The sequence below is a fragment of the Xiphias gladius genome, chromosome 7, assembly GCF_016859285.1.
Source record: "Xiphias gladius isolate SHS-SW01 ecotype Sanya breed wild chromosome 7, ASM1685928v1, whole genome shotgun sequence".
In the NCBI taxonomy this organism is placed as follows: Eukaryota; Metazoa; Chordata; class Actinopteri; order Istiophoriformes; family Xiphiidae; genus Xiphias; species Xiphias gladius.
Window position 1 is genome coordinate 26,035,728 of NC_053406.1, and position 26,956 is coordinate 26,062,683.

The 26,956-nt window shown below is 43.8% G+C and overlaps 1 protein-coding gene across 2 annotated transcripts in view; it reads left to right on the forward strand.

Moving 5' to 3' along the window:
• The window catches only part of actn4 (actinin, alpha 4), a 58,881-nt gene extending 41,776 nt beyond the window's left edge, over nucleotides 1-17,105 (forward strand). The window contains exons 8-22 of one of the 2 annotated variants that reach the window (XM_040130070.1): nucleotides 789-874; nucleotides 5,276-5,368; nucleotides 5,600-5,725; nucleotides 5,925-6,029; nucleotides 6,740-6,887; nucleotides 7,290-7,440; nucleotides 7,667-7,775; nucleotides 8,194-8,334; nucleotides 8,542-8,724; nucleotides 9,253-9,387; nucleotides 10,134-10,313; nucleotides 10,580-10,726; nucleotides 12,634-12,714; nucleotides 15,029-15,187; nucleotides 16,532-17,105. In XM_040130070.1, the coding sequence (XP_039986004.1) occupies nucleotides 789-874; nucleotides 5,276-5,368; nucleotides 5,600-5,725; nucleotides 5,925-6,029; nucleotides 6,740-6,887; nucleotides 7,290-7,440; nucleotides 7,667-7,775; nucleotides 8,194-8,334; nucleotides 8,542-8,724; nucleotides 9,253-9,387; nucleotides 10,134-10,313; nucleotides 10,580-10,726; nucleotides 12,634-12,714; nucleotides 15,029-15,187; nucleotides 16,532-16,690 (2,003 nt within the window). In that variant the 3' untranslated portion in view covers nucleotides 16,691-17,105. Of the gene's footprint in view, nucleotides 1-788; nucleotides 875-3,673; nucleotides 3,760-5,275; nucleotides 5,369-5,599; nucleotides 5,726-5,924; nucleotides 6,030-6,739; nucleotides 6,888-7,289; nucleotides 7,441-7,666; nucleotides 7,776-8,193; nucleotides 8,335-8,541; nucleotides 8,725-9,252; nucleotides 9,388-10,133; nucleotides 10,314-10,579; nucleotides 10,727-12,633; nucleotides 12,715-15,028; nucleotides 15,188-16,531 lie in introns of both variants that reach the window. The other variant, XM_040130069.1, reaches the window with a different exon arrangement.
• Nucleotides 17,106-26,956: the final 9,851 nt, after the last annotated feature.

Sequence of the window (26,956 nt, forward strand, 5' to 3'; positions counted from 1 at the left end):
AGTCCACTGTTGTACCTGTTACTGTGTATGAGCTGTTACAGCAGATGACAAGGTGCCATCTTGGGGATCGGCGGAGCCTCCATCGGCTCCCTTCATTTCGTTGTTCCTCCTCTGTCTCCTCTAACGCTTTGGATTGTAAAGCACGTGTAACTGTCTGAGTATGTCTTTGTGTGTGTAGCTGTGTGTGTGTGTGTGTGTGTGTGTGTGTGTGCGCGGTAGACCAATATGAGGACTGAGGGCCAATGATGATGTTTAGTACCTATACACTAGATAGTCATTTGGCTGATATTCACTGTCCCTACAGTTGAACATGTGTTTCCCTGCAGAACTTTACTCTGAAATATCCCAGTTTTCTGAAGCCAAAACCGGGATATTTTAGTGCAATTTAAAAATTGAAAATGTTGACGATCGACAAAAAACTATGGTAGTACAACAACAAATAATAATAATACACATAATATAAACACACCAAATCCAATTTATTTATTTATTTTTATCATGTAGCTTTAACGAGAGAGGGAACTCCAGCACTTCCAAGCCGTTTTCATTCATTGATATTTGGGTCTGACTCTTGTATGTACCCTGTTGTTCATTCCGTTTGCCCTCTCCCGAATGGCTGTTAACGGCTACAGCAGCTTGTTAAATGCGTGTCCGTGTTTGGCAGCCTGTGTAATACGAGTGTATGTTCCTACATGTGCGTCCTGTTGTGTATAATCACTTGTCTTCTGTCTTGCCTGTGATTGTGTCTTCATAACCACGGTCTCCTCCCCTCCAACCCTCCCTTGTAGACATTGTGAACACTGCTCGTCCAGATGAGAAAGCCATAATGACTTACGTGTCCAGTTTCTACCATGCCTTCTCTGGAGCACAGAAGGTACCCCCCTGACCCCTCCACCTTGACCTTTAACCTTCTGTTACTAACAAGGTGCCGCTTCCTGTCCAGCATGGCCTCACCCTCTCGACAGCGCTGCTAAGACCTGGGCTTCGACAAAGACGCCGGATCTGTTGGGACACGAACACACACAGAGACACCCAAACACACGAACCAAAAAACAGACACACAGTGTGAATGTAACTGTGCTGGTGAAAGCAGTAAAGATTCTGTCCGCTGTGGTACTGTGATGTATTGTTACAGAGACGAGTCTGCAGGCAGCAGAAGAGTCCAGCCGAGCTTGTTGGCATCGCTGTTTCAGAACAATTGGTTTGTCCATTTAAAAAAAAAAAAAAAAGTAGATATGTCAGTGATTATTCAAGGACTGATTGATCACTGTTGACAAGACAGAATTTGCACATCCCCAGGACATCTGTGTTTTCAGCCGCCGGGCTTTTGCAGAATTTCATTACAGTTGAGATGAATGAGGAGTTTTTTTTTTCTAGCTGATACCGATGTTACAGCTCTTTCATCAGAATCAGATCCTGACTGATCCTGTTCGCGTTTACTCGCCGCCGCAACAGCTGAAAGACAACATTCATATAAATAGCAGTTGCATTTAATGTGCTATCGTTATCGGCGTTTCTCACGATAAATTGTCACTTTTTTAATACTCACAAAACGGCGTGTACAAAGTAGTGAGCCCTGAGCGCTAGAAGGTGGATCTCCTTCGCCTTTTGGTTTCTGACTCCTGAAAAAGAGGCCGATCCACTTGTGACCCCTCAACCCCGGCGTAGTATGTCTACAGGTTGTGACATGTTCAACCGAGGGTGATTAAAGGGACATAAATCTGCAACCAAAAACCGAAGCTCCTCTTGAATTAGAGGGCAAGTCCCGATCAACAAAACCGCCTGCTGAGGTGATCGTTTAGAAGGGGTCAGTCGTAAAACTTGCTGTATTTGTGATATTAAAGCATTTCATAAAAAATTTGGTCGTCGCATCACATTGACTCTTAAAATCAAGTAAAATAATTGTTATAATAAAGGTTTTAGCTGCAGATGAAATAAAAAAACAAGCATAACCCTGGTACTGTTGGTGCTTTCTGGACAGTAGCATCTTGTATAAAGAAAAGAGAGTCTCGGCATGTGAAGGTTCAGGGTTCAGCTTTCAGCCCACAGCTGATTCTGTGAGCTTCATTTAGTTCTGTCTTCTCCTGTAATTCCCTCATCTACTCCTCCCATCTCCTGTTTCTCTCCTTTCTTCTCTGCTTCACAACCTCCTCTTATTTCTCCTCCCCTCTCTTCAGCCCTCTCCTCTCCCTGTAGACCTCTGACAGGAAGCCAGCTGATGCATCTCTTGTTTTTTCGTCTTACTCTAATTAATTTTCTGGCTCCTCTTGTTTGTGTTGCTCTGCAGTCTCAGGGGAGAAGTGTGTGTGTGAGTAAACTTGTTCCATCTACAGCTTGTTCTTCTAGTCCTTGAATTATTTAAATGAAACGAGTAGCTACAGAGAAAGTTTGTGTTTGTAGTAAACTTTGGACTATTAGAAACAAACCCTTGAATCTCCAGACTTACTGCTTTTGCCAGCATTATTACTTTATTTGCCTACATCACACAAATCACACTTAATCCTATTCACGTTAAGCGTTTTCGGGAAGTTTATTCAACAGCTGGTGTGTTGGTTTTTCATCTTGTTCATTTGCTCATTTGAGAAAATTAAATTCCCAATTAAATTTGCATGAGACCTGCACTGAGATCCTGAAACTGTGTCTAAGTCCTCTTCCAACTGCAGGGTATTTTATCAGGAGTAAAAAAAAAAAAAAAAACCATTACATGGTTACATTATTAAAGCTCAAACTAAACCTTGAAGCACTTACTGGATTACTGTTGTGATTTTTATATCTGTTATTAGCACATGCAGAATCAGGTGAATGTGTCAGTCAAATCTGCAGTTTGCCTTCAGTTAATATTGTCATGCTCGGATTTCCAAACATTAAACCTAGAGCTGGAGCCAATGGTCATATTCATGTTTAAATATTCTATCATTTACTTCTTCTATTTGTCCTTAAAATGTCAGGGGGAAAAAAGTAGTGAAATACGTTCTTAGAGCGCAGAGGGATTTCTCTGAACCAGCTGTTCTGTCTTTAATAACACAAAATGTAGCAGAGCAGCAAATTCTCAAAGTTAATAAGCTGGAACCAGAATATTTTTGACTGCAATAAATGTTGGATTATCAAATTGTTGAGAATCAGTTATGGACACGTCGTTTTAGTACCTTTGGGACACTTGTTGCAGTTGTTTTTAAGTATATTTTCTATCCTGCCAAACTGCAGTGAAGTTCGCTTAGAGGAGGACAAAGACTTGTGGTTTCACTCCTCAGTGCAGTTACATCGTGCTTCTTGATTCATAACGGCATCACCGTCACCTGCTAAATGAAGCGGATCGAAGGAAAGACCTGCATCAGAGTTTGAGTATCGGTAAACTGCTTTGATTCAGCGGTTGATGTCTGTGTTTGTGTCCCAACCTCGACTCTCCTTAAGATGACGCTCGTCCTCCTCCCGTCCCGGTCCCCCGTCACATCCCACCTCCTGCGTTACTGGTGGGTGGGGGTGGGGGGTTATAGGAGGACCTCAAAGCTGTGGACCTAAAGAGAGCGCCGCTCTCTTGCCAGCCGCCTTCGCTCTCACGTCCTTCAGGGAGCGAGGACCATGTAGCTTTGGGTAGCTTTGGCTTCACTCTGTCTCTTTCTCTTTCTCTACCATTCTCTGTCAACCTCTCTCTGCCCTGCCGGGTGATGCGTAGACATCGTGGGCACGCTGAGGCCGGACGAGAAGGCCATAATGACCTATGTGTCCTGCTTCTATCATGCCTTCTCTGGCGCACAGAAGGTGAGGTCCTCAGCCTTCAGACTCACATTAACACTTTGCTGCAGCCAAAAATCAAAAAAAATCCCTCTCAAAAAACCATCAGGGTTCCCATCAGTCATGACATGTTTTAGAGGTTAACGTGGACAGTGAAAACACGGACCGGTTTTCTGGGGAATGTAGTAAATATCAGTTAGTGTCAGAAAATGGGTCAAATCACAGGAATATACTGGAATGATTTGCCAACATTTGGTAGATGGAGCATTTTACAGCTGCTTTTTATTTCTCCTCATTTGATTTGGAATTCAGATTGTTTTCAATCGGTCACAGCTTTATGGTCATGGATGCTCGTCAGCATAGCGTTTTTTGAAACTCGGGGGAACCGTCAGGAAATATTTACAAATTAGGACCACGATGGGAACTCTGACAAAAACAACAAACGCTCTCTGATGTTTCTGTTTCGGTGCTTTGGACATTGACTGTGTTTCCCCAGTAGGGACCCACTTTATGGTCCGGTCTCAAATTCCCAAACGCATGTTGGTTCTGTGATTGTCTGTACTGAGTGTCAGAGAGCTCGCCGACTGAATTCGTACCATGCTCTGCCAATACCGGGGCCGTTGCTCTCAAGAGTTTCCAGTGGGATCATGGGTAACTTTGACTCGCTTCTGAGTATCTCAGCTGGACAACTGAGGACGCTCTAAATAAAAATGTGGAAAACAATAAAACATGAAAGGTTACTCTACTGATGTGGTTTTGGGAAACCAGACCTGTTTGGGTTTACTACTGTGGGAAACACTTGTTAATGCCTCTAGTTTCTTTTCAGCTATTAACACTTCTCAGCTCCAAGTGTTTGTTTTGTTATATGACATGATATATGTTGAATGTATTAGTTCAGACTTAAGAGTTGAAAAATATATAAGGAATTTATGTTATGAACAAAGAAAAAGTAGATGTTTGTTGTTCAGAATATATCAACTTTAGTCAACTTGACAGAGTCTGTGTATTCTGTGTATTTCCAGTGGTACAGTAGTGTAATATCCTAGGCAGACCTACTGACGTGGACTGCGGCGCTACGTGAACCTGTAACTAGATGTATGCACTGACTCCTGAGTTGTGACGGGAGACGCATGGAAGTTTAAAACACACAGATTGATCCTGGCACATTCGACTAACCATCAACAGCTGGAGCATGTTTCTATTAGTCGGACGCAATGTTTTTGCACTTTTTAAATAACGTGTGCCTGAAGTTGTGTTTAGCTTTGTTCCAATTCACTGCCTGTGTGTGGAGTGTGTACGCACAAATTTGGAAAAGCTCTCAATTATTATAGCAGCGTTAATGAAATCCCAGGTTGAGATACTAATAAAAAGCAATACACGCTTATTTTCCGTCTTGGTTTAGTGACTTTAAAGTGCAGCGTCGTCTTGTTAATACCTAGCTACAGTGAAAGCTCCCACTAAGCTTTGGGCACAGTGAGCGGACTCGATGACAGTGTTTCATCCGTTCACCGTGAGCGCCGCTCATCACTCTGTCTCCTGATAGGCTGAGACAGCTGCAAATCGTATTTGCAAAGTGCTGGCCGTCAACCAGGAGAACGAGCAAATGATGGAGGACTACGAGAAACTGGCCAGCAACGTGAGTACTAGACATGCAAAAGCCTTTCGGCATGTTCACATCAATGCTGATCAGACCCCCTAGTTTTAGATCCTTTGTGTTCCACATGTTCATTTACCTGATCTAACATCATAGACACAATGATCAAGCTATGTTGTGTGGAAAGAACTTTTATCATTGAGAAAGTGTCCGGTCCTTGCCTTGAGTTTCCCATGGCTGACCGGTTTCTCCTGCCTTCCTCACTGCTCCCAGCTGCTGGAGTGGATCCGTCGGACCATCCCCTGGCTGGAGAACCGAACCCAAGAGAAAACCGTAAACGATATGCAGGCGAAGCAGGAGGACTTCAGAGACTACCGCTGCGTCCACAAACCACCAAAGGTTTGGATCAACTTCTGCTCCCACAATATGCAGGGCAAATATATGCGAGTAGTCGGGTTCAGTAGTCCGCCTGACGGTGCGTGCACTGCTTTTCTATCCACCCGTTTCCGTCATTTTTAACGAGGTAAGAGATTTTTGTTTCCTCTGCTGAATCTGTTCACTGACACCGTGGGGCCGACTTCTCTGTTCCCGTCCTCAGGTCCAGGAGAAATGTCAGCTGGAGATCAGCTTCAACACTCTGCAGACCAAACTGAGACTCAGCAACAGACCTGCCTTCATGCCGTCAGAGGGACGCATGGTGTCTGTATGTATTCAGACAGAATTACTAGAGCTTGTTATCTCAGAGAAAAGATGTAAATCTGTACGAAGACTTTTGAAAGTACATATCTGAAGGCATGTGAATGTTATGCTTGTTGGTTACAGACCGCAGACAATCTGCACATGGAGAAAATTCATATTCCAAATAAATGGACGTGTACATACACTGATAGGACAGGTCTGCTCTTGATGATAAAGATTTGCCGCATTAACAAACACGAGAAACTTCTCCTCACTAACTGAGGCCTCATAGTTTTCAGTTATTTGTTGTTTGTGATTTCTGCCTGGTCTGCAGTCCACTCAAAATCACATGTCGTCAAGTTTTGTGAAAAAATGCACTTTCTTGCCAAACGTGACAGATCTTTTGCTTTCCTCTTTTTTTCTGTGTCTCGGTGTAAAAAATGATCCCAGACTAGTTATGTTGATAAACAGCATTATGCTTGATGCTTTCTAACAATATCACATTAGCTGTTATAGTCCTCATATTCAAAAAGTTGCCTTTTGCCGTTATATGGTGAACAAAAATGTCCTGGACCAGCTTTCAGTTGTTTTCGAATATTACACCAGTTTACTCGGTGTTAAGGTTTCACACCATTTGCTTCCCCTTTACATCAACTACGCAGGCAAAGTACCAGGTGCCGTAGTGCACTCTGCAGGGAAGGATTAATATCAGTAATTGCTGCTGTTTGGTCTCAGGATATCAACGGGGCATGGCACACTCTGGAAGGAGCAGAAAAAGGCTACGAGGAGTGGATTCTCAGCGAGATCAGACGTCTGGAGAGACTGGAACACCTGGCCGAGAAGTTCCACCAGAAGGCTGCCATCCATGAATCCTGGACCGACGGTAAGTGAAGGTTTTATCTCACACACACACACTCACATTCACAATGGACGAACATCGTTTGGAATCAACTTTCTGGTATCATGATGGATCCAATTTTTGCAAAAAATCATCCCGCTGCACTTTTTGTTAAACTGGATTTAACAAATCAAATGGGAAAATTACAGGACGTAGCTGTGATCTTTATTCAACCAGTCAGTTTTCCTCATGTAGAGAACAGGTGACATTTTAAAAGTTGCCCAAAGTGGCTCATGCGCTTAAGCACAAATTTTCCACCTAATTTCTCGAGTATATTGTTGTGTTTAGCTTCCTCACAGCATTTTAAGATACTTGCAATTGCACTCAGTCTGCCAGGTTAAATCCAGTTAAAGGTTAAGTGAATAAATAAGTTTTACGTGTATGCAGGTAAGGAGGCCATGCTGACCCAGAAGGACTACGAGACTTCCACCCTGTCTGAAGTCAAGGCGTTGCTACGGAAACACGAGGCCTTTGAGAGCGACCTGGCAGCCCACCAGGACAGAGTGGAGCAGATCGCCGCCATCGCACAGGAGCTCAAGTAAGGAGGGAGGGGAGCAGGAAGTGAGAATGAATGAACAGCTGTGAACCTAAAAACGATGAGATTTGCAGTAACAGCGACGTTAGTAGACAAGAAAAAAAGCACGAGATCATAACAAGTCCTCTACAGAGAAAAAAGTTGGGCCTTTTTGTTAGTGAATCACGTATCTGTGGATACGTTGAGCGCCGGGGATAAAACACTCTCCTCTCTTCTGCGTCTTTTCCAGCGAACTGGACTACTACGACTCAGCCAGTGTCAACGCTCGCTGTCAGAAGATCTGTGATCAGTGGGACGTCCTGGGAGCGCTCACCCAGAGCCGCAAAGAGTCACTGGAGGTACGACTCAGTCTGCGATTTTTATCATCGCACGTCAGTCTATCACGCGTGTGTTGTCCCGGGGTCTCTGATCAGATGTTGGTGAGATAATGCAGCTCGAATGGGTTGACTTCCGCAAGGTCGTGGAAGCGGTCTGAACCATGTCCTTCAGGCAAAATTATTATACAGAAGCTTGTGTTAAATATCAAATATCAAAAGGAATAAGTAGAAAATCATCTTCATATTTCTCAGAGTAAGGTATCAAAAATCAATTACTTTATCATCACAAGCATTAAACAGGGTCAACTGATGCCCAGCCCTTATGCCTAATAAAGTGTCCAGGTATTTACCCTGTCTTACAGCAGCCTTAGAACACCCTCACATTTAACCCGATTCCATAAAGTTTATTTTAATAAACCCCTCTTTTTCCCACCAACAGAGGACAGAGAAGCAGCTGGAGTCCATAGATGAGCTTTACCTGGAGTACGCCAAGAGGGCGGCGCCCTTCAACAACTGGATGGAGGGAGCTATGGAGGACCTGCAGGACATGTTCATTGTCCACAATATTGAGGAGATTCAGGTGACTGCAAACTGGACAGTGTGGTCCAGATCACTGCAACGCAAGACACGAACCATCAAAACAAATTAGGGCAAAACTATTTCCGAAGGTCCTGCAAATTAACATTTTATTTCTTAAACCAAGGCAACCGATAGTGAACAAAGAGATAGAAAGCGTGTCTGGCAAACAGTCTGGTGGAGGTAAAACCAAACGCGTTTCCTCCCTCAGGGTCTGATCACGGCCCACGAGCAGTTCAAGTCCACCCTGTCGGAGGCCAACAAGGAGCGCGAGGCCATCCAGTCCATCCAGGCCGAGGTGCAGAAGATCGCCCAGAGCAACGGCATCAAGCTGAGCGGCTCAAACCCCTACACCACCATCACACCAGAGAGCATCGACAGCAAATGGGAAAAGGTAGGCTGCGGCCCAACCACTAACCGCTTTCTAGTGATCAGAGGGCGGGGGTGGGGTATTTCTTACACCTCACTTCCCCTGTTTGTTGTTCTGGCTTATTGCCTCGTTGAGTTTGTGTTTGTTTGATGTATTAGAAATCATAAATATAGTGCAGCTCTCTCTCAGATTTAGTTTTGAGTGGTGAATCTTTCTGAGGAGAACAGTCAGAGCTACTTTGGCTGTTGTTAGTTTTAAAATGTTGTTTTTTGTAAAGTGTACATACCGGAACTGTAAGCAAGACCCCATTTCCATTATCTATTTTTTTTGTGGTCACTGACTGACTTGTACGGACCAATGTTTTCCAACATAACTGCAGTGAGCCACAGACGCTGTCATCCACATGTCGGGGAACGTGACACGGTCTCTGGGGGCCGAATAATTTAATGACTTTCTCCAGCTTGTGCTTTGAGTGTTTGTAGGTGTGCAGCTACGGGTGCTTTCTATTACAGTTGTGAGTCTTTCTAATGTGTGTGTGTGTGTGTTTTGTAGGCAATGGCCATGGTGCCGCAGCGTGACAACGCCCTGCAGGAGGAGCTTAACAAGCAGAACTCCAACGACACTCTGAGAGCCAAGTTTGCCACTCAGGCCAACGTGGTCGGAGCCTATATACAGGAAAAAATGGAGGTAAGGGATCGGCCCGTGTGGTCGGTCCAAGTGCACGCACCAATGTGTTGAAGCAGTTCATCTTTCCTCAGCTGTGTGCAGTTTGTCACAGTTTTCGGGCCAACATTGTAAGACAGTGAGCTCACGGAGCAGAGATTAGACAGGGCTTAGGAGCTTTGGTGCTGGGAATGTTCTTAACCACGCTCACGGTTCGAAAGGGCGCAAGCGTGTTTCAGAGTCTTCAGATAGGTGAACCCATTTGTGTCTCGTTCAACTAAGTCGCTGTATTTATTCATGATCACTGATTTTGGATTAGGTCTTTGTCGTACTTCACGACCACTGCTTCAGTCACAACTCTTCACGACAGCACAGGTAGCACAGCAGCAAACTAGAGCCTCAAATTAAAAATCCTACCTGTGGATGATTCAGGCCACAGTCAGAAAAAAGGCCTTGGAGCACAGGTTTGTTTGTTTGTGTTTTGTTTTTTGTTTTTTTTTTAAACTGAAGTGCTGCGACTTGTCATCTTTCACTGTGATCACCAGCAGTGATGTGCTCATTAGAGAGATTGCGGTCGCTGATGATGTTTTTATGTTCAGCCTATGCAGAAAATCCATCCATCTTCACTCCGGTCACAGAATGAGGTCTTTCCACACACGCTAAGACTAGAAAGGCTGCCGTGTGAAAGCTTGCTACAGAGTGTCTTCTAAAGATTTCACACCTTGATGCACGTGAACTGTGCATTTAACACCGTGTGTTCGTGCTGGCAGGAAATTGGCAGGATATCCATTGAGATGAACGGCACTCTGGAGGACCAGCTGACCAACCTGAAGGAGTACCAGAAGAGCATCATGCTTTACATGCCTGAAATCAACAAGCTGGAGGGATTCCACCAGCTCATCCAAGAGGCCCTCATCTTCGACAACCAGTATACTTCCTACACCATGGAGGTAACACACACACACACACACACACTCAACCTTCATGAATGAATCCGTTCAATCATCACAGACTTGCTCTTAACTTGGTTTTTTTGTGCATTTTTTTGAAGTTGATGGGAAAGCATCTAAAAGCAGCTAGTTTTTGTAACATTGCCTTTGTTCCTTTTGTTGCTGTCAGAACGCGTAAAACTCTGGAAGACACCGTTCAACATGTTTCCTCCTCCCACTCCCTGTCCTCCCACTCCCTGTCTCCCTTGTTCCCTCCTTACCTGCAGCACCTCCGTGTGGGTTGGGAGCAGCTGCTGACCACTATCGCCAGAACCATCAATGAGGTCGAGAACCAGATCCTGACGCGTGACGCCAAGGGCATCAGCCAGGAGCAGCTCTATGAGTACCGCGCCTCCTTCAACCACTTCGACAAGGTCGGGGACCCGAGCTCTGGGGTCACGGCTTATTTATTACGCTTGTTTTGTACTTTTTATAGTTACTATTGTCACAGTGGTCAAGTTGCTGACAGGTGTATCAGTACTTGGGTTGGAAGCTATAGTGTGATATATTTTTTCCTTTAGTTGGTACAGGTATAATGTAGTTATACCTGAGGAGCATCCAGAGTATTGCTTTAAATGTTGATATAAAAATTTAGCTCGATAAAACGTACATACAAGGTGGGTTGTATTGAATCCTTTCCTGTTTTGTTCCAGTAATTTTTTAAGGACTGAAACATTATTATACTATTAATCCATCAGTGCATTTGTCATACTGACACATGCATGGGTGCCACTTCATACGAGTAAATAACAGATGCATGTCAGTATAACACGTCAACGATGACACACCAGAGGGAAAAGACCACCTTTAGCTCTCAACCCAGATACTTGCTATATTCGTGGCATTAAAGTTGACTTTAGTTGTGTGATATTCTGTACATTGTGTCCAAAGAAAAGATTCAGTTCAGATTACACTTCCGAGAGGTCTTGATTTCCTGAAATCCCTCGCAGTTGATTGAATAGTGTGACCTCCGGGACCTTTCCTGGACCCGTCTGAACATTTTGGGTTTTCGTGTGTCAAGTGGGGACTCGGCCTTTTCTACATGAATGTATTATACGACTGAATGAATGTTTAGACCTTAACCGGGGGTGAGACAGGAACCAAACATGTGAGCATTCATCCTGGTGTTTTACACAGGCGAGCACTCGTTGAGAACACATACGTTGCCCGTGGGTATTTCTAGGGAAGAGGCCGTGTTTGGGTATGAGCAGATGAGGGAAGAGAGAGTGCATCAGTGCATCCAGGTTCTGTTGGCCGAGAGGGCAGAGAGGGGGGAGATGATGCGGGCATCCCATCCCAGACTCGGATTGTGTTAAAGGTCAATTAAAAGATAATGAATACAGTAATGTTGCCGTTGTAAATCTGCTCCTGTAGGTTGCATTTGTCCTTGTGCGTGTTTTTTTGTGAGAAATTTCCCTAGCAAACTCGATATTGAACCTCAGTAAGGATGAAAAGGACACCCCCATCATTCACCATCTCACACCACCCTGTGTGTGTGTGTGTGTGTGTGTGTGTGTGTGTGTGTGTGTGTTTGTGTGTCACTGATCCGCGCTGCTGTCTGTTTTTTTTTTTTTTTTTTTTTAATCATATCAGCGTGTCTGGTCGCACAACACTGGAACTTCTGAATATCTCAGAATCACAATCTTCACACCTTTTCTTAAAAACAACGCACGGAAAGTCGTTAACACATTATCCTCTTTGAACAGTCGTTATCACGCGTTCTGGGATAGTTGGTACTTGAAATGTATTTATTTCTCAGAAAAGTGCGTGGGGAGCAGATGTTAAAAGGCTGAATGTGGCCCAGGAACACACACTTATCTCATCCTAGTGCATTATCGGAAAGTTTGACTCTAAAGAGTACGGTCCAGAACTGCTCTATATGAAAAGAGCCCTGAGATAACGCTATATAACTAAAGCGGACGGGACATTTTAGAGTTAGCAACATGAATTTTTAATCTAACCCTTCAACGCATCTGCAGTAAGGACACGATGTGTTGTCTCACACAGACACGTGCGCGGGTTGAAAAAGTGTCCGATTGTTTTCAGTGTGTAGGGTCTTCACGGGTCCATCATGGCTGCCTGTTGAGTTGTGCGTGTGGACATTGTCTAAACATCCATGTCTGTCTGTCTGTCCACCAATCTGTCCCCACGTCCTCCGTGTCCTCATCTTCTCCTTTGCATGCCGTGGATCGCATGGTCGCCGTCCACCGCCATCCCCCTGTTGCGATTGGTTCGTTCACATGACGTGGCGCTCTGTCATTGGGTGTTTGGCTGATCTCAGGACCACAGTGGGGCCCTGATGGCCGAGGAGTTCAAGGCCTGTTTGATCAGTCTGGGCTACGATGTGGAGAACGACAAGCAGGTAGGAGCTCCAGAACGGGACGGAGGGAGAGAGTTGGCGTTGGTCGGGCCTCTGAGCAGGAGAGCGGAGCAGAGATCACTGCCAGGCGCATTCACCTCCTCAGAAAGTTTGATCAGAATTAGAGCTAAAGCTATTGATTATTTTCGTCTAGACTTTGAATGATCGTTTTTTTTCACCGATTCCTTATGACACTTCCACTGTGGGCTGCTAAAGTCAGACATTTTCAGCACACGGTAGCTTTAAATGATGAATTGCTTTTGTCAGACTCGTTGTTGTTGTTTTCACAAACCTTTCTCCTCTAATTTTGAGACCTAGATTACGCCACTTGAAAAGGAGTAAACAGTATTTATCAGTTAAACCACTTCACTTATCTGCATGAGTACAGTGAATTAGAACTTCAAATTATCACCTGCAAGACTAGTACAATTGAAATTTCCTTTGTTCCCTTGTTAATTCTGTCACATTTTCTAAATGTAATCCACTGTGTGTCTCTAAATTCACCTTGAACATGACCTTGAAATGGAAAGATGATAATGGGAGATAAAAAAAAGATCTGAATCCCTCCTTTTGAACACACCAAAGACAAAACATCTAATTTTTAGATAGAAAAAACGATTACCAGGAAAAATACGTAATCTTTTTAATTTTATTCTTAAAAGAAATTCACTTTGCCAGAGCAAAATTACAAAGATAATTGTCCGAATATAATCCAACAATGCACGCACAGCTGTGGCCTCACCAATTCTCTGCTGTATTTAGATCATTGATTGCTTCCTAGATCATGTTCTCTTTGTTCATTTGACAAACTTAAACTGGCTTCACAGCGGTATTATCACAAAAACAGGTCAGTGATCAGTCAGCGCTCCTGCTCTGAGGCCCTGGATGAGCTTTGTGGGTCAGGCAGGGTTCAGTCCGTCAGCATGGAGGGCGGGGAGACATGTTGCGTCACTGTGTGTCCACCGGGGGTCTCTGTTGCTTTGTGCTGCTTCAGCTCGACCGGGCTCCCTCTCACTGCCTGAACAGGCCTCGCTCCTCGTCCGTCTGTCAGGTTTTACTTTGCTCCGAGACTTTCTCTGTTAACCGTTTGTGCTTTGTATCTTCTTTTTTTTTTTTTCATCTCCCCAAGCATCACTCACTTTGTCCGCATCGTTTTGAGATCTGTATTTCTGTTCATCACCTCTTCCCTCTGCTCCTCTCCTTTTCCATTTCTCTCTTTTCATCCTCTCGTTCTTCCTCCTCCTCTCTGCCACTCGTACTTCTGACTGCATCCTCGTCAACTCACATCCCCCCCCCTCCCTCCCCCTTCCTGGCCTTTGCTGTGCTGCGACGGCCCACAGAAGCGATCGGGACAGATGGTCTCAGATGATTTCCGGGCTCTACTCATTTCTACAGGAAACAGCCTGGTACTGCTGCTGGCATGATGCTCTCACAGGGTGTCCGCAGATTATCCGGATTCGGTTCGGTTTGCCAAATTCAAAGCCTTAAGGCGGAGTTTTGAAAAACCATCTTTTGATTGCAGTTAAGGATTGTCTTCCATTATGCAAATTTTCTGGTGAGATTCATTCATGATTAGGGCTGGATATTGAAGTGCGAACAAAACGTGTCTTCGATCATATGTTCCCTCCAGTCATAATTTTTGTAAAGTTCTGTTATGGCAGCTTTATGTCAAGAAAAAATGCACATTTGATACATTTGAGAAGTTCGGCCTTTTTAGTTAAATAGCAAAATAGGGATTTTGTAGAAAAACCCCTTTTTATAGAAAAAGTTTTTGTATTTTTACCAAAGCTCAATACTGGCACAGGTTTGGAAAAGTTTCTGACCATACCCAGTCCTACTCATATTTTCTTCAAATCGTCACTTTAATATATCAGTGTATCAGTGTCGGTAAGTGTAATCTCCGAACACTGACCAGACACCTGCAGACACCCTGCGCTCTCTTCCTGATCCTCTTGCTGCTTGTCTTATTTGATCTGTTTCGCTCTGGTATTTGCTGCATTTCTGTCCTAGCGTACTGACTGAAGCGAACTGTCACTTTTCACGTAGAGCGTCCAAAATGATGTGTGAGTGTCGGTCCGAGGTCTGTGTTTCCCATTGCCATTAACCAGTAATCATGTTTCGTGTGCATACGCAAGTGTCAAACACAAAATATCGGGACCGCGATCGCCTCTATTCACCGGCTCGGTCCCGATGTTTCGCACACTTTAAGTCCTGCACGTCACATTCTGTCTGCGTCCGTGTGTGTGTGTGTGTGTGTGTGTGTCTCAGCTCAAAGTGCTGCCTCTCCTGGGTTAACCTGTTGTTTCTTGGTTGCCAGGGCGACGGCGAGTTCGCCCGCATCATGGGCATAGTGGACCCCAACGGCAGCGGCGCCGTCACCTTCCAGGCCTTCATTGACTTCATGTCCACGGAAACGACTGACACGGACACCGCAGACCAGGTCATCGCCTCCTTCAAGATCCTCGCCGCTGACAAGGTGGGTGTGCGTGCGTGCTTGAGCGTGCGTGCGAACAGTGATGCATGGGTTTATCTCGCAGAATTATGTCATTTTTAAGCCACAATATTTTTTTAATTTTCACAAATTGTATTATACAGGTTGAAAGATTTGTGTGTGGTGCTTTGTAATTAGATTCATATTTAAAACAAAATGTATTTCATTCATTTAAACGAGGCCCAAGCTAACAGAACAGATGCAATTCTTGGTTCTGATTGGCCGAGAAATTGGAATGAGGAAAAACCTGCTGAGGTGGAGGATTTTCCTTCTTTTCAAGCCGCAGTAAATCGAACTAGTTGAACATATTTGAACAAAATTTGTGGTGAATTTTGGGCAGTTGAATATCAGAGAAGAGCCAGAAGAGTTTCGACACAACTTTTTTTTTTTTTTTCTTCCTGAAAGTGATGAAGTATTTAAAGAAACACGACTCGGCAAGGAAATTGGGGTAAGCTGGAGTAGAGCTGCACCTGTGGGCATATTCTTGTGCGTGTGTGTGCACATGCGGGAAGTCTGTGCGTCCTCTTCCCTTGGATTCTTTAGAGCCCCGACTTCATCATGAGCATCTTTTGGATTTTCGTCTCCTCACTTTCCTCCTGCGCTGTTTGTCTCCCTCTTCTGTTTTGTCATTTTAATATCGGCTCCTAAAACACAGGGAGTGAGTAGATGTCTGACAGTAATGCGTCAGAAAAATGTAAAGTGACACTACCATGACAACCACTCTTAAGATTTTAAAAAACGCATATACGGCCGATTTTCTGAGGTGTTTTTGATATTTTGGCTTCATCTTTGACTGGCAAGGTTCTTGGGGTCCTGATCCCAAACTTTGTCCCTGCTAGCCACCCCATCCTGCCTGTACTCTCTGCCTCCTGATTGGATGCCTGTTTCCATGACCGTGCAAAGAGCAGTAGCATCTAAACTTTTCAAACACGCTTCCCCTGATAATTCGACGGTAAAAACTATGAAAATAGTCTTCGATAGGGAGGATTTCTTTCTCTGATGCAATGCAAACCTGTCCGACACAGTTCACTTCCTTGAACATCTGTTTGAATGTTTTTATGTGATTTTTGCCTAAATCTGTTATTATATATACTGATCTGAAACACAGTTTAATTTTGGCCAAGTTATCCACTATCCAACATCGTCTATGTTATGAGAGAGTAAGAGAGTTTTTAAATTCATGGAAAGCACCTTATTTTATACACACTACAGGGTTTAATATGTTGACCACATACCAATAAATTGGTCCTGTAAAAATGTTTTGTTGTTGAGCCAGGAAGTAAATTTTGGACCTGACTCTCACGGAGCTTCCCTCTCTGTGTCCATCAGAACTACATCACGGCCGAGGAGCTGAGGAGGGAGCTCCCCCCCGACCAGGCGGAGTACTGCATCGCCCGCATGGCGCCCTACACAGGGCCCGACGCCGTACCCGGAGCACTCGACTACATGTCCTTCTCCACCGCCCTGTACGGAGAGAGCGACCTGTAGAGGAGGCCGGAGGAAGAGGGGGAGGGAGGGGAGGAGCGAGCGGGGATGAAGAGGGAAGGAAGGAAGGTAGAGAGTTCTTCTGCGCGTAGAGGAGGCGCCTGGAATCGAGGGAGGAATTGAAGGAATTTGAGTGGTGGTTGTGAGGTGCCCCTGAGTGTGCCGGTTTAGAAATCATCAGAAATTTCCAAGACTGAGCTTGTTGATTGATCTGTAGTTAGGTTTGCCTCTGCTGAATGTTTTCCAGCTCTGTTATGTTGTAAACAGATTGAGAGATTTAATCAAGGTTAATTTTACATTATAGTTTTATATGAACAGGCATATCCAGGGGCAGCTGTGGGAAAGGGGGACAGCTGCTCTGTAGTGCGGGTCCTTAGCTTCACCCTCTCTGCCTTTTGTGGGGTCAAAAAGGGGAGGGACGGGGGTAACGACTTTGGGGGGGGGGGGGGGGGGCACAAGCAAATCTGATACTTATGCTAATTTTTGTTTATTTTATTATAATTTTTTTCTTCTTGCCATGGGGGGGTTCAGGATGTCAGGCGGGGAGCGGGCCGGTGTGGGGTTTGACGTGGTGACTGGCGAGGTTTGTGTATTAGATCCTAGAGAGATATATGCTGTGGGGGTCGGGAGGGTGGGAGGGAAGGGGGGGGGGGTGACCAAACAGATAAAATGACATATTTACCCATAATTCCCGTGTTGCTGGATAAGGTGACCTGTTTAACCTCAGCTCTTTCCTCCCCCTGTCTTTTGTTTATTTCTCTTTTTTTTTTTTCTTTTCTTTTCTTTTTTTTCCTGGAGCAGCTGGGTGGTGGGGTGGGGGTCGGTGCGGGGCGGGAAGGCGGGGCTCAGCGCTGTACATACTTATTTCTTCAGTGCGAAGAGTGACACACACACACACACACACCCCCAGTTGTTGAGAATAATCGATCGAAGGCTTTCCAGTAGGGCGAAGCAGAGCGACCTTTATTAAAAAAAAAAAAAAAAAATGACAGAACACAGAGGTGTAAAAGCCGATGATAGCGACACAGAGAGCAGTTTCACCAGTGGATAGGTTTGAGCTTCCAGAAATTCCTTTTTCTTTTTTTTTTCTTTCAGTATTGGAAAATATATTAATGGAAGAAGTTGGTAGCCATGAAGTTGATGCTGGTGGTACCTAAAGGCCTTCTCCTGTATAAAGCCCATGACAGGCAACACCATAGTTATCCACTTATATTTGCTTCTGTGAAACTATTCTCCTCCTGGGGCGGGCATCAGGTGCATATTTAAATACAGAAACTATACATTTATATGGTAGGCAAGACTAGTGGTCAATGTTAGTCCAGTTTTATATACCAGAAGTTGTACACACGCACAGAGATATATACACGTCGTGTCATGGATGCATTTGATTGACTGAACGAAGGTTCTTCCTGGGTTTGTTTTGGTTTTTTGTTTTTGTTTTGTTTTTTAACAGTTACCTTGGTAACAGCACTGTGGAGCGCTCCCAATGTGACTTTTGGAAAAACGGAAGTGGAAGTAATAAAAAAATAAATGAATAAACAACGAACAAGCAAACAAAACAAAACAAAAAAACCATGCCTGTTGGTGGCTACAGCCCTGTCCCCCTCTCTCTCTTACTCTCTCCCTACCTCACTCTCCCACTCCCCCATCCCTCCATCCCCTCATTTGAAGAGAAGTGAAAGAAAATTTTACCCCAGGGAAGGAAGGAGGGTAAGGATCAGGGAGGGGTCTGTATGTGAACATTCCAGTATTTGCAAATAAAAATTGTATTAAAAAAAAAAAAAAAACAACCAAATTGTTATGTTAAAAAAAAACGAACTATGCAATCGTAATGTGTTGAATATCTGCGTCCTGGAGAAAGACGTGGGAGAAATCAGCCGTCAATCAGGCCTTTTCTGCCAAAGTCCCCTGACTAAATTAAAGAGACGAGAACGGGGGGGGGGGCAGACAGGGAAGGAACTGAGAAGAAAAGAATTGGACCAAAAGCTTGTTTCTTTTTTCTTTTTCTTTCTTTTTTCTTTCTTTCTCCCTTTTTCCCTGCAAGGTTGGAGAGACGTGAACTCTGGAATTGTGATTTTCCTTTTTTTTTTTTTTGTACTCTTTAATATCAAACCTTATCTGCTGTACTGGAAACTGCAACGCCTTCTGTCTCTAATGATAAGTGAGTTTCACAAAGCACACATAAAAGTTTCCTTACAAAATACGTCTGCCTGTCTTGATGTTTTTTGTTGTTGTTTTTTTTATTAAATTTTGTCTTTGGGGGTTTTCCTCGTGGGTGGCTGCGCTCTGACGTCGATGTCAACACGATCGCTCGTTGACTGAGACTAGAGGCTGCGGGGGAAAAAAATTTGGTCCCACTTTCATATTCTGTTTCAACGACATACAGAAAATGTGTTCTTATTGGTTGTATCTCACACGGCCTTATGATTATATAGCATCGAAGGTGTGATGTCAGGTGACATTGGCCTAAATTTGGACGCGGAAAAGATCCCTCCCCGGTAATTGAGCGAATCGCCCCGTGTGATGTAACTGAAACATTAAATGAGGTGAGAAGAAACTTTACAGCTCTTTAGGAAAGATGGCTGATGAGAATACGAGTATGAGAAATGGATCCGTCTATACTGAGAAGAGTGGATGCAGAGCACAACTTATAAACCACCAACGTTGTTAATAAAAACATTACATCCGGTTAATACGATACAACTCTGTCGGCAGATAAATGACAATTATTACCTAATATCACGTTGACATTTTCAGCCGAGGAGGCAACAGGACATTTCTCTGTATAATGATTTGACATCATTGGAGTTATGCTCGAGGAAATAATGGTATAAGTGTGTGTCCAGGTCAGAGTCGACGGTGCGACCTGTGTGTGGAAACCAGTGGCTGGGTCTTACCGGGTATTTCTTCACGTGTCCAGTCGAAGCGAGACACGCCGTCGCACCCTTTAATTCGGTCTGAACGCGCGCTCCAGATCTCACAGGCGACTGGTACTTCGACCGTGTCGTGATGGCGCCGCCTTCAGGCAACCTGCGATGTGACATCTGTCACGACACAGTGGCAGTAGGTCACTTCTGTCTATAAAACTACAGCTGATTCAAGAGAGTGCACGTGCACCGGAAACGGTCAGTGCATAGGGGCGAGGAGAGGGTCTGACCTGCACGCGCGGCGTCGCGTCACGTGGCGTGCAACGTGATCCGCTCGGTGACGTCGAGAAGAGGAGGAATTGACGACGTCGTGTCGCGAGCCGGTCTTTCTTTTCGTTCCCCGTCTTTGACACCCCCAGACCGGCTGCGTCTTCCTGCTGCTCGGGCTCGGTTCAGACCGACAGAACGGCGCTAAGACCCGAACCCTAACTTCTGAACGGGTTGCCTGTTCTGGTTAAACATCGGTGGAGTTGCGTCTGTATCACAGGTGTTTCTCTGAAGCCGGTATCCAACTCAAGCCTACTAGTTTAGTTTGGCCTAATAAAAGCAGCATGGCACCAGTTCCGCTAGTCTACATTCAGGGCTGATCCTGAAGACTTGATGAATTTAGTTTGATGCTTGCAAGCGTCAGAAATGAAAATAAACTCACCCAACACATCTTTTTTCTTCAAGCAGGTATTTATGAAGTTTATAAAATTAGGCTACTAAAGGGTTATTTTTATGTTTTAATATATTATCTTACTATGAGACTAAAAGAAAGCAGCTCATGGTGCTTATTAAATTCAGGTGCTTGTACTAAAGAGGTGTTATTCTGTAAAGAATGCACCTAAAGATATATGGTTGTCTATATGTGAAAAACAACCCCTTATATGGAAACGGCATGACAATTTGAAAAACTGTCCTTGGGTGCTGTGTAGTGTTTTGTCTTTTTCTACCTCTTTTTCTACAGATAAGTCGTTAAATAGGGAGAGTCAATCATGTCCAGAGTGAAATGTCCGTACGAGGGAGGCACATACCTGAGGAGTGACGGAGGTCTCAGCCAATAAGAAGATGACCGTGCCGACAATGTTATTTACTATGTTTAAACCTAATATCTGCTGGAGCAGGGAGAGAATAGTCACTCAGACTTGGTGAACTGATGTGAATGCCGTATGCTTGTCAGGGATGCATAGTCTGGTCCGGAGCTCTGTAAGCAACCTCAATCTTTAAGACACGGCTGTATTTTAATAAATAGATGTGAATTTAACTATTTGCGTCCTGCATACTTCACTAAACGAATGCGCGAGTCCTGATGTTTTGAAGGATGGACTCAACACTACAGACAAAACAAAAGACTTCCCTCTGTAAAGACCATTGGCTTGCGATTAGCTTATATGCTAAATACAGTGCTTAGATTATTAGATGATTCACACACATCGATCTCTACAGTCAGTACATCCGCCAATAAGTTCTCGTTCACCCTAAATTATTTCAACACTGTTGGACGCCATGTCAGATTTACTCTGTGTGTGTGTGTGTGTGTGTGTGTGTGTGTGTGTGTGTGTGTGTGTGTGTGTGCGTGCGTGCGTGTCGCGTGCGTGCGTGCATGTGCGCGTGCGTGTAAGAGGTGTGGGGGATGGACAAAGAAGCAATGATGAAGAGCGAGAAGGTGGGGTCAGTAGCCAACTTTGTACAACTGTGTGTGTGTGAGCCTGAGCTGAGAGTGTGTTGTCAGGCGCCCAGGGCAGCATGATTCAGATCATGGCGCTCGCCAGATTCTCCTCTCCACAGTATTTCAGTCTCAAACCTCCACAGATTTAAATGCCTTTAAACGTATTTGATAATCACTCTCAAGTGTTAAGGTGTACAACGCTCATATAGCAGCAAATAGTATAAAAAGCTTTTTGGCTGCATTAACCTTTTTGGGAAGGAAATTGTTTCCATTGGCTGGTCAGAGGTTTTAATAGTTATTCAGAGACTCGCTTTACATTTGTGAAAAAGTTCCTTTTCAGGTTGAAAAAGTGTTGCCCTGCCTGTGTGGAAGTCTCGCTGTCAGGCGCAACGCCAATCACCCTCCGCCCTGCTCTCACAGTTCCTGACGGCAGGGATGGAGATGGAGGCACAGCATCTCCCCGCGGCGAAGACGCTGCCATCCTCACCTCAGCTAGTGATGTTGATTTACTCTTCAGTTTGCAAAAACGGACCTTTCTGTCCTCTCTCGCTCACTTTATCGCCCTCTTTCTTTCTCTCCCTCAGTCCACGTTTTGCAGGCGTCGACCCTGACGCAGACGGCCAGGCAGAGACTAATGCCTTTCCCCGCACCGCTTCTCTTTGTTGGTACACAGCCCCACTCGGCTGTCAGAAAACAGTCAAAAAGCTTTGACCGACACTTCTGTCTGTTGTGTAATTGTGATGGCTGGACGAGGAGTACAAGACACAGGGTAAGCCGAGTTTTTCCCTATGCAGTGATACTCTATGGGAAATGAATACATTTGCGCAGCCACTGAACACGTGGGCCCTGCGGTTGTCTCCTGGACAGCCAGAAGGGGGCGCCACATGTCTACGTGTGGCAGCAATGGCCGCGCGCCTTTCCAGGGGCCACAGCGCATCAACACACAGCTCCGTCTCGCTTCACGATCACACTGCTCGGGTACGTTTACTGCTACATCATCAAGACCTGTTGATGTAGACTGTTGATGCAGACTTTGACCTTTGAACCCACTGAGGGCAATGCAGCTTTTCCTACATAGATTTTGTGTGGAGTTGCTTCTCAAACTGAAGCGGTTAATTTTTTCAGATCCCCAACTGCACTGGTCAGATATACTTTATTCAGAATTTCAGAAAATGCCTGACAAATTAGAGGAAAAACGTTTCTCCTTACTAGACGGAGGAACAGCGCTCATCCGAAAGATATTCCTTCATTTGGTGTTTTGGTGAAGGTGGAGGAGAGTGCAACCAGATCACACCAAAATCTTCAATAAGTGTTAACTGTGAAGGAAAAAGTGTCTGATTTTTCAGCTGTGTTTTACAAATCGATATGTAACTGTCAAACTTTGATGCCTTTATGCTGTATAATGAACCCAGTGAAATAATGAAGGTAATTTAGTTTGACGCCACTCTGAGGACCACGTTTGGAGCAAACCTGTTGCTTCCTGTCGCAAAGAGGATTTGCTCAGCAGCAACCAGCACAGTGATTGTGTGATTTTACGTTGGTCTGAAGCTCCTCTTGTGAAAGTAAAACAAGAAATCCTGTAAACCTGTAAAAGATTTTTAAAAAGTCCACCACGAGGTGATGCTAAATCCTCAGGATCTAGAGATCTCTCTCTCTCTCTCAGTATGACCAGTCTCCTGCCGCTGTTCAGGAAGATCTTTGACAAATATTTGTGGCCACATTTCTGTTACTTAAATGGAATCTGCATGAAGTTTTGTGTATGTTCCACTCGGAGGTGTTGTGTTCTAATGTATTATCCCGAACGGATCACATCACCAAGTTGGCTCAGACCAAAGATACAGATTCAGCTCCACTCAAAGGTGAGAAAGACGTTTTATTCCAAATTCGCAAAGGCTCTCTCTCTGCTTCACAACATTTTTATTCTTCACGTCATTCTTCGCAGCCATGTTCTCCTATATATCTACCGGTACCTATGCTCATATACGTTTTTCCTTGCGCTGTACATTAACTTAAGAGTTTGGCCTGAATGTTTCTCATTTCTCCTTTTTTCTGCCTTTTTCTGACATGATGCTGGTTGTCTCTCTGTCAGACACACCTACGGGAACTTGAACCTTCATAGACCACTTCACATGCAACGCAAGACACGGCAAGAAAATGTATCTCTGTCTGTCTGATTTTCCCTCCGTTCTCCTCTGATACTTCACACCTTTTCCTCCCTCATTCATGTTATATTCACTCCCTTCTCTCATGTTCCAGATGAGGTTGGTGAACCTGCGCCTACACTGAACCCCAGAAAACCAAGCTATTCCAGACACTTAATACTGATGATCATGTGATCCGTGTTGTAATTAAGCATTCATTCGTTGATTTGTCGTTTGGTTTGTCTCCTGTCAGACTGACTTGCTGAGTAGACAAAGTCAACAGCCAAAGCAAATACTTGCCAAGACCTTACACAAAATCCACAGCACATTTTGCTTCCTCTTAAAGTTCGCTATAGTCCATATTTTTCTAATATAATAAATGTATAACCGGACTTGCATTCATTGGGCGGAGATAAACATCACTCCAAATGAATGCTAATGTCGTTCCACAACTGCTGGATGTGTAAATAAGGTGATGATATGATGATGTCGTGTCCACAAATTGTTTACACTGCCCCTGAGGGGCTGAAAGAATCCGTTATTGCAAGTTTAAGGTAAGTTAAACTTTCACTGTGCGAATCGATCCTCGATGTGTTATACAGCAGTCGTGCTCTGACAAAGTGCCGCCGTATGCTTGATACACATTACACTGCAAGATTTTTTTTTTCACGTCTGTCCTGTCAGTGCAATAGAGAAGACTTTCCTGTCCACCATCACTGAGATGGTTTTGTTTCCTCCTAGATTAAATACTGATGTCCGTTATGATTACTTCCCTTCCCACAGGAACTGATGGATATCCATATTGTCCAAGCTGTTATCTCACTAGTCCCTTTAGTTTGGTTTTGGTGTAAAAGATCACAGGCCAGATCAACAGGTGCCGTGTGCAGTTTACCGACATCACATTACATTCACACTTCTTAGTTTTGTCACTTGTCCTTCACTCTCCCCTGTAAAACATATAAACAAGCAGAAATATCCGTTTGGGGTCCTGAAGAATGCAGTCAGACCACCCACTGGTAAGAGTCGGTGTGCCGCCACTTGTCAAGTTTACATATGAGTGTGTGTAATTGCACTGGAAAATATATATAATATGGCTAGCGGTGGAGTTTTACTGTACTGCATTATACTGAGAGGTGTTTTTCATCCTCTGCTCCCCTCATGTATGTAAGTGTGAACAATGAAACATTGGGAAATGCCTCTCAGGCCACCACCTTCAACTTGGACCTCAACTTCAGCAATGTAAAAATACAACATTACAGATAAAAGTTCTCGTGAAAAATTCTAATTAAGTGAAAGAACAGAAAAATTTTGCAGAGAATGTAGTTGAAGTATGAAAGTGAAATTACTGGTTTGGTCCAATTTTAAACCAATTTCTTCGACATCAGGCTGAAAATCCATGTTCAGCACCCTTGTCTGACCACACCCAGATTCCTTTGTATGACTTTATAAGTAGATTTTTAAAATATGTAATTTTCTGTAAGACATTCTTTTGATAAAGATGCTGATAATGATTTTTTTTAAAGTAGTGCAGGACTGGTTCTTAGTGTTTAATTAATTAATCTCCCCTATTTGTACCTCTCTTTTTGATTTTGTTTTAACCATTCAGTATTTTCCATTAAGATGTTTATATCATTTTAAATTAAATTTTAGTATGTCAAAGAGAGGAATGAGAAACTCAAGATCGAATTCAAACCAAACCCAGAGAGACAATGAACGGCTTGTCCGGGACAGAACTGCCCTGTTGGTTGACTAGAAAAACAAAGAAAAGATTTTCACGAAGAGGAGTTAAGAAATTTAGATGAGTCTTCGGCAGCGTATAAAGAGCATCAAAAAAATGTCTTGTTATGTATGCAAGGAGACTTTGATGAGAAGCTGGCATTGCAGAAAGAGGAAGCCGACAGGGCACTGAAAGAGCAGGCTGGAAAATATGAATGTGAGGTGCTGAAAATGAAGAAACAGCTCTATCAGATGGCGGAGGAGAACAAAAGAGTTGTGCAGCAGCTAACAGAAAAATACGAGGCCTTGGAAAAAGAAATGAATCTCAAGAGCACAGCTGAACTTGAAAGCAGATTCATGTCTGAAAAACTGGAAATGAAATTAATCAAACAGGCTAAGATTATAAAAGAGAGGAGGGATCTGACCAAGACAGTGTCCGAATTAAAGGATACTCTCGTGAAAAAAAACGAAAATATTGCAACCCTAGAGAGGGAGGTGATGTCTCTAAAGCACGACAGGAACACTTTGGGGGAAGAATTGAAGGCAGAAAAAACCAATTTTTATATGCTATCCCAAGTAAAGACTCTCCTGAAGGCCAGCGTCAAGCGTCTAGAGGACGAAAAAGAAAAGGAAGTGTCCATGTTGAATAACACAAAAATAGAGCTGAAGAAGGCCATGCAAGCAAAGAGCAACCTGATTGAAAAACTCGGACTTGAATCCTCTAAAATGAAAGCCAATGAGAAAGAAATGAGCAAGCTGAGGGCTAAGCTCAGAAAATTGGAGACATGCGTGCTGCGTTACAAGGGTGATATACAGGCATGCATTCTGATATCGAAAATCCCAAGAAATTAAGAAGCAGAATAATGGAGATGAAAATACAGCACATAGACACCGATGAGTGTGAGAAGATGGATGAAAACACTAGGGAGGCCTTTCAAGATAAGCTTAACGGTCTAAAGACAAAGCTTGGTGTTTATGAAAGGATCCAGCAGAGTAACTTCAATGAGAAGAGAAATATTTTGGAGCGGCTGGAGAAAGGAGAGGAAGATTTGGCTAAAACAAGAAGTTTTTTCATAAAATTACTTAATGAAAAGGTTATGGACTAGTTTTACTTGATTGAGCTGCATAAACGTGCTGCAGGCTTCTGAATAAGCTGCAGTGTGGCTGTAAAAAATCGGGAAAGATATAGGTCAGTGTCATCCATTTCAACGGCACGCCAGTGGATTTCATCGATCGCTGTGCCATAAAATGAGCAGCAGGGAAACCAATTAATGGTTCAGAGTGAACCTCAGAACTTTTCTTCTTCGAGGCTGCAATGTGTTGAAGTTTGTGCACGAAATGGAAATGAAATGAACTGACGCTACACTTGTGCTGATTGAGTGAAAGTCTGAGCTGCATCTTAAGTAGGCAGATTGACCCCATCAGTAACAGAGATGAGAAAGTCGATTATACAAACTCCCTGCCCGCTAATAGAGAATGGTGCAGGAGAGATACTGTTGTCGGTTATTTCACTTGAATGGATCAAACAAAGCCTGTTATGCCGGTTCTCTTTCATCAGTAAGTAAGTAGTAGTTTCATGGTGTCACTCATAATCACTTCATACCTCCATTTGCTATGAATAGGAATTAAATGTGAAAGCTTCCATTTGCAGCTGTACTGGAAAGTAACACAGTAACAGTCCAAACTGACAAAAATGTTCTACAAACAGCGGCACCTGATACATCGCTCTACAAATATACGTTGAGTTATTAGTTTTTCATGTTTAGCCATAAAAAATACAACAGTCTGACTGTTTATGTTAATTGATATAGATTCAATCAATCAGGGAAATTTT